Source organism: Acyrthosiphon pisum, chromosome A2, assembly GCF_005508785.2.
Source record: "Acyrthosiphon pisum isolate AL4f chromosome A2, pea_aphid_22Mar2018_4r6ur, whole genome shotgun sequence".
Classification (NCBI taxonomy): Eukaryota; Metazoa; Arthropoda; class Insecta; order Hemiptera; family Aphididae; genus Acyrthosiphon; species Acyrthosiphon pisum.
In genome coordinates, this window is record NC_042495.1 from 60,550,415 (window position 1) to 60,558,559 (window position 8,145).

Here is an 8,145-nt window from a genome sequence, read left to right on the forward strand (position 1 = left end):
AAAAAAATTCTACATTTTTACTTTTTTTTTTAAATATTTTCCCTGGTAGGAATTTCAAGTTTTTCTTAAATATAAAATTAGATCATTATAATTTTCTAAAGTTAATTCAATTAAAGATTTATCTTTTTTGGCCATAGGATTATGTTCGTTGTTTTTAATTAAATTAATTATTGTCAAAGTTTGAGCTATTGTGTTTCTTTGAAAACTGATATAATTACGTGTGTTGGAGGATGGTGGCTATAAAAATGACCACTGTACGTCCTATGAAAGCTCTCTCATTAGTAGTTCTAAAAAATAATTATAAAAACTTAGAGATTTTGTATTTACTGGTAAAATTAATGTACGAAGGAACAAGAATTTAATTTAACAATTTGATTATTATATATTACTTATATTACTATTTGATTATTTTTAAAATTATTATTTAAAAATTTGTTATTGACACCTAATCTGACAACGCCGCACAATTAAAGGCATGCAAAAACGTCCGAAATCGTATATTACCCAACTAAATCCACCTTACTACCTAAAAAAATGTTGAAGTAAAAAAATGGAAGCATTTTGACTGCCACGAAATGTGATGATAGACAGAAAAAAAATACCAACATCATTGGAAGATCAATATATTTATACAAAATCTTATTTTTTTATTTGGTTTTGTATTATTATTATTCAATTTTATTCTAAATTTGTATAGTTTTCTTCCAATTTTTGTGTTTTTAAATTTCAATTCGGTTGCATGCATCTTTATTTAAAGTTACAAATTTACAATAAAGATTTTCATCAGTTATATAACATTACTTGAAAATTACAAACTGATTTGCGAACTGATTATAAATCACAAAATATGTGCAGGTAACTTAGTTACGTAACATTATAATAGCATTGAGCTGATTACTGGCTCAATCCCAATTCTGTAAATTGTAAACTTGTACCGGAAATATACAATATATTATACCTATACCACTATAATATTATATTATTATAGTCATATTATGGGTGTGGGATTGTGGCAGTATTTCAGTACCTATCTATAAAGAATAAAGATTAAATATCACGCGTTAAGTCACTTAAGTGTATACCATTTACGCATGTTTAAATATTACATTACATTTATTTAATGAGTATAAATAGTATAATATATTATATATCTAGGTATACAGTATACAGCTATACGTATAACGTAGTAACAGTCATGTTACGTACATAGATGACCTACAAACTAGATTACCTATTTATAGATCTAACTATATTCTATATCTATAGTCTTTACCAGGTTATAGGTTACTTCTATAATATCTTAACCCTTAGGTAGGTATGATATAGTTTTTATTTTTATTTGTCCTTACATCTTTGCTTATTTATTTCTTCCTAACTACCTACCTTTTTTTAAAAAGTTAATTTGGTCTTTAGTATTATAACATAAATATATTAGCATTGCAAATTAAAACAGTAACAGTTGTAGAATATTATAATATATAGGTATACCAGATACCTATTTGACAATATATACAATATTATATAACCTATTCTAGGTACCTATGTCTTATACCTATACCTATACATATTATTAAACAGAAAATGTTTCAAGTCAATTACGTACTTGTAAAGAAAAAAATCTGATTTATAGGTATAATAATATTTAATGTAGGTAATATTATGTGAATTACTTGTTAAGTTTTTAATTTCACAACTAAAACAAAAATCCGAAAAAATATATAGGATGTATCTTATGTCATTATACGTGGCTTTTTTTTAACGATTATGGATCAATGATATGGAATTTCGTTAAAACAAAAAAAAACGTGTTTCTCTATTTTTAACAGGCAATTTTTTTCCAACAATTTCAAAATTTTTAAACATGCAGTTGTACCAATAATAAAATAGACTTTATTTTTCCAAATGGTAACCACCATATTTTTTGATGGATTCTGGTACCTAAAGCTTTTCTTTTGACAGTAAAATGATCAATTTTGGTTCACTAGGTTATTAACTATGGTCCTCTAAATGTAAGTAAATTTATTTATAATTATTAATAATAATTTACCTACATACTTACATAATTTTTTTTTTTGAAACTGTATTAGACGCGTTAAAAAAATATATTTTGGGGATAAATATGGGCTCCCAAAATCAATGGACCCCGGAACCGTGACCCCTTGCCCCTCCTTAATCCGGGCTTGCTTATACCTACTTCCAAAGTTTCAACACAGATACGTAAATATACCTATATTAAACGTTATCGATAACGATACCCATAAACAACTAAATAGCAGCAAATCGGTATATCCGATAATAATACATTTTTAAACTTTCCAGTTTATAGGTACTGTATAATATGGCAACACATTTTTATAATAAATATATTGTGTACTATATAGAATATATTTATCTATTTAGAATATAATATCATATGTATAGCAATAGGCATAGAACCATCAATTTTATATTCAGTTTGATACAAATAAACTGAATGCAAACGTTGCGAAAAAGGTTCCACCGACCCCCACAGAATCGTCGTGTTCTCTTGCTGGACAAAATATACTTTGGTATTTACCTACTTTTCCTCCCTTCAGTCCTCTATAATGTAGACACACAGTGCCTAGCCTACACATAATTTTATCGATGTCACAAAATAAAGCTACCATCAACATGAATATAAATTAATTAACTGTATTTTCATAAATCATAATAATAAATTATATGTTGAAGCGTCAATAACTTAACCTCCCTATATTAATTATATCCGTACCAGTATAACAGTATTACTCGTATAATTATCTGCAAATAACTGCGCGAAGTACCTACCTTGTACTTGATTAATATTATAAAAATATTAATTAATATATTTATATATTATATTATTATCAATACTTAATAACGATCGGTAAAATATGTTAAGGGTACCTCAGAATTGAACGTAGAATTGCCCTACACGATGGAAATGAAAGCGATGGGCAAGGTCAAATTCAAGGTATCTGAAGAATCAGCACGTCAATTGCATGGTGGCCTGACGACTACGGCCCAACAGATTTCGATTTGGATCGACGAGAAGAGTAGAATTGTGTTCCCAGCATCGTTCATTTTATTTAACGCAGTATATTGGAGCCTGTTGTGGGTTTAATGAAACTTCGGCGGTCTATTGAAATGGTTGTACGGATATTGACACTTTCAATGTTATACGAGAATTTCAAGGGGATATTCGTTGAGACTAGGTATGTCCGGTACAAGACCAAGACACATCCGCAGAATTCTATAAAGGACAAATGTAAATGGTAGATACGTACCGTACCTATACACCAACATTTTTGAATATTACCTTTGCTTGAATGTAAGTTTAGCGATTTATTTTTTGTAAATTAATTTCAATTTTCGCCTATGAACTAAACAATAATATAATGAACCTACTTTATATAAAAAGTATCTGTAATACTTGTGGTATTTTAATGCCATGAATATATTTATTATTTTTTTTAATTGCTTATACGTTGTTGATATTATTTAGACTGCACACATATATTATTTTGAGAAAATTTTTATAGACCCATCCTTACAAAATATCTAAAATTGTAAATTATTTGTACATCAATGATATAATATTATAGTATAAGAACCTATAACCTCTTTACGTGGAACCTTGTTTTAAATTTTCAATCTTTACCTATAAAATTTGAACATTTTATACATTTTTAACTACAAAATAATTATTAAATTTTAATTTTAATAAATTTTGTTAAAATTCGAAATTTAAATGCTTGTAAAAAAAACTGTCCTTATATATATATTTAATATTTTTCAACTGCTATTGGTAAAACAAGCTCACGACACGTGCTCTGGTGGAAACAATTTGTATCTTCCGATTTGGAATGTACCTATAAATATAATTTAATATTGGTTATTTTACTTTTTATAATAAATTTATTTTGGTATCGATACTTTATACGATTTTATAGCTAACTGTATAAGTTGGTAAGTACAATTTCTACTAATATTATCAAATATATTTAAATAAACATCACTTAAGACAAAATGTATGCGAAATTTAAGTAAAATAAATACAATCTCCCGATTCTACGTAGGGGGGAACCCACCTAACTATCAGTACGATTTTTTAAATATAATATAGTATGAACTATGAAGGTTAATATCAGTATAGTATATAAAACAAAAAAAAAATATAAATATAATATTTTTACCTACGTATATATTGATATAGATTGTAGAATTTTACTTATCGGAACAACTCATACCTACACGCCGATAAAACACACACAAAAGAAATATTATATATTATACATTTATAATTATTTATTAGTTTATTTTGTTGGTTTTCAAAATAAAATATGTATGCATTATGTTATCGGTTATTTTTTTTGTACGACCTTCATGTAAATATAGATCACTATAATAGGTACCTTACCCATCATATTATTTTCAAACAAATTGACTAAATAATTTTAAATTTTTGATATGATAATCATTATATGGCCCTTAGCTTATTTTTCTACCTCTATTTACCTACCCTTCTATTTTATTTCATAAGACTTGAATGCATTTTTTCTATATTTATATCACATAATGATTCTTCTTACCGCCTTCATAATGCACACAGTTACCTATTATTTTATTCATATTTAAACGAATTAACCAGCAAATTATTTATACTATTGATTTATTTTAATTCAAAATTAAATATTAACCATAAGTACTTCATCAATGAACTGCGAAAGCCATAATATCAGCTACCGAATTTTTGTCAATTCGATTCTTGGTCATTTTGAAAAGTATATTTAAAGAGTAGGTAATAAATACAATTTTTTAACAATACGTTTTTATTACATAGAAAACTGTTTGTGAGTGCAGATAAGGTATGTTAGTTTTATGATACATTAAAATAGCGTTCAAATTTAACATTTTTATGAAATTGTATTTTCAAACATACAATACCTAACTATTTTTCTTAAACAATTTTCGGTATTTTATTTTAATTCAAAAAAAAATACTTGGGAACAATCTGGTGTATAGGTTTAATAGTTTTAATAGTTTTCCTCTTAACCTTGCCATTGAGTAGGTATTTGTAATGGATGTGTTGAATTTAAATTCAATGATAAATTATTTAGGTACTACGAAAAACGATTCAGAACGCAGATGATATTATGTCAGACTCTATATTATCTAAGGTGATTTTATCATTTATTTATAAAACAATTAGGTTATATTGTAAGTTTAATTTTTTTTTGGTCAAAAACAAATTGCATACTATGGTTACCTATACGTTATATTCCGATGTATTTTTGATATTTTTTAATTGGCATAATTACCTACAACTAATGGGGAATCTTTTTTTCAAATTGTCAAGATTCTTGAACGAGCATACATATTATTATCAAAATATATAGGAAAAAAAATTAACACTTTGTAAAATGTAAAAGTCCTGTAATAGTTGAGTGTAACCATAATATTTTTTATGAGTGTCTGGAGTTAAAATTTTGATAAAATTCATCACAATCACTGAATCACGAAAATTGGCAAATTATTTTGAGTTATAAATGCATGAAAACTTTTGTGTTTAAATTTGTATACAAGATTCCCCTTAAATTTTTCTATAGTAAGTATTTAAAAAAAATTATGATGCTAATAATTGGGCGAAAAAGATCGTCAACCTTCAAATATTCGCTTGTGTATTAACATCGTTTTGTTTATAATAGTTACGAAATATTACTTGAACACAATAATTAAATGTAAATATCTATTTCAGATAATGTCGATGTCATACAACGTTGTCTCCGTTATGGTGAAAATAACCAATACGAAAAACAGCATTTCAGAATAGATATCAAGTGAAAACTGTATTACGCCTGCATTGTACACTATATAATATTTACTATATTATAGTACGGCTAAAGAAAAGGAGCCACCATCATAATTCTTATCGTCCGTTTTTCACCAGAGTTATAGTCTATATATATAGGCTATACTGCTATAGTAAATCTAATTTATTGTTTCCCTGCGTAAAAATAATTATGTAGGTATTATAGTATTATACCTAAGAAAAAAAATTAATGTGTTCTCAGATGTTGACTCTAACTAGTGACTGTAGATATTTGAAATTTTTGCAAGCTGATCCTAATAATATTTTGTATAATATGCACTACCAATATATTATGATTTAAAATTTGTTCAATTCGTGATTTAATATTCGGTGAAATACTGTAGTGCGGTGTTCAAAACATCCATAGGTGACATACAAACTAGATGTACCTATAGACCTTATGTATAGATAATAGATATTATATATTCAATATCTATACTAGATTATAAGTTACCTCTATAATAATACCTTAAGTAGGTATAGGCGGGACGCGGGTATAATATAGTTTTTATTTTTATTTTTATTTGTTCTTACATCTTTGCTTATTTAGTTCTTCCTAACAACCCATCATTTTTGAAAAGTTCAATTGGTTTTTAGTATTATAACAAGAAATGTATTGGCATTGCAAATTAAAACAGTAACAGTTTTAGAATATTATAATAATATAAAGGTACCTATACCCGGTATAGGTACCGTTATTATTGTCTCAGTGCCTCATGAAATCGATTTCAATTTTAGTTTAATTTTTGTTATGAAGGGTGGGGGGAGTGATGCATAGGATATATAGGAAAATTAAGACAATTTTTGGCGGTCCATATTTTTTCCTTCCGCGGGCCGGACATGGCCCCCGGGCCGCCTATTGTCGACCCCTGCTATACCGTATACCAGATGTCCAGATACCTATGAGACTATATACATACAAATAAAATATTCTACAACCTTCTAGGTACCTACTACCCATGTCTTATACCTATTTCCTTATTGAAAATGTTTCAATTAACTATTTTTAAAGTAAAAAAATATAATTTATATAATAATATTTCCTGTGAGCTGAAGGAAATATAATGTGAATTAGGTACTTATTAAGTTTTAATTTCACAAGTCAAAACAAAAATCCGTATTTGACGACTAGATGTTTATGAGGGCGTCCTACACCCCCACTAATTTACAACGCATGTCGAGAAGCGAGATGATATCCGAGATTATACAAGAGATTATTCCATATTATCTTTACCTACGCATATTTCACGGGTGTAAAGAGTTTACTGTTTCTTAACTGTTAATTAGATAGTAGTATACGCACTATACGGTACATAAATGTTACGTGTGTTTGATAAAATGAATAAAACTCACCAAAAAATGTATAATCCATAGTTATGTGTATTAAGTACTTAGGTCTTACTATAGCCCGTCTATTGTCTATAGGTAGTATATAGGGCGTAAAGCAAGTAGATACACATCGTATTATATAATATATAGACACAATAATAGTATAATACTCAGTGCTCGAATTGCGAATTATTAAGTAGAGGAGCTCAATCCAACAATTTATAAACTGCGTTCCAAGTGCAATATTATTCAACGCAGACTCGTTGGGGACTTCGCCCTCACACCCCCCTTAACCAATTCCTAATTTTTCAATACAACATTTCACTTTAGTTGCACAATTGTCTACTCAAAATTTCCAAATATAAAATATTTAACTACCTATATGTGCCTATGTAACATGTAAGTGAATATGGATTTATATTTTATTTTTCGAAATTTTTATTGATAGAGATAATACCCTCCTACATATTTCGGTAGGAAATAAAAGATTTATAATTATCAGTGATAATATCTTAATAATTATTTGTGCTATAGACGCATACCTATGTCAATTGTGAACACTAGTTCACAGATATTTACAAACAAATGCCCAAATCAATTTTTATTAAAATTCATGGATCTAAGTTATTGTCAAAGATAAACCTAATGAATTCTACATTTTTTAATATAAAAATATTTTTCATCCTAATTATGGTTTTGACTAGTAGTGTCCAACCTTTTTGACTCGCGATCCACTGTTTTTGTAACAATATTTTCACGACTCGTGTCACCTTTTTAAGCCATGAAAGAAAAAAAAACTTTAGCTTTGCGTAATATCTCATGCATAAGTGTGCATATTGTTCAATTCATTCATAACTTATTCGAATTCATAATTTATAACTTATTTTTTGTTTGCAGATATATTATAATACAATAGTTTACTGTAGGTACATAATATCTGCGAA

At 27.4% G+C, this 8,145-nt stretch overlaps 1 protein-coding gene across 4 annotated transcripts in view; it reads left to right on the top strand.

Moving 5' to 3' along the window:
* LOC100166467 (glycine receptor subunit alpha-4-like) overlaps nucleotides 1-6,852 on the top strand; it is a 27,165-nt gene extending 20,313 nt beyond the window's left edge. Inside the window, exon 9 of one of the 4 annotated variants that reach the window (XM_016804666.2) lies at nucleotides 5,759-6,852. In XM_016804666.2, coding sequence (XP_016660155.1) covers nucleotides 5,759-5,833 — 75 coding nt within the window. In that variant the 3' untranslated portion in view covers nucleotides 5,834-6,852. Of the gene's footprint in view, nucleotides 1-2,902; nucleotides 3,485-5,758 lie in introns of those variants that run through there. The other 3 variants (XM_016804667.2, XM_016804668.2, XM_001942964.5) reach the window with 3 other exon arrangements.
* The last annotated feature ends 1,293 nt before the right edge of the window (nucleotides 6,853-8,145 follow it).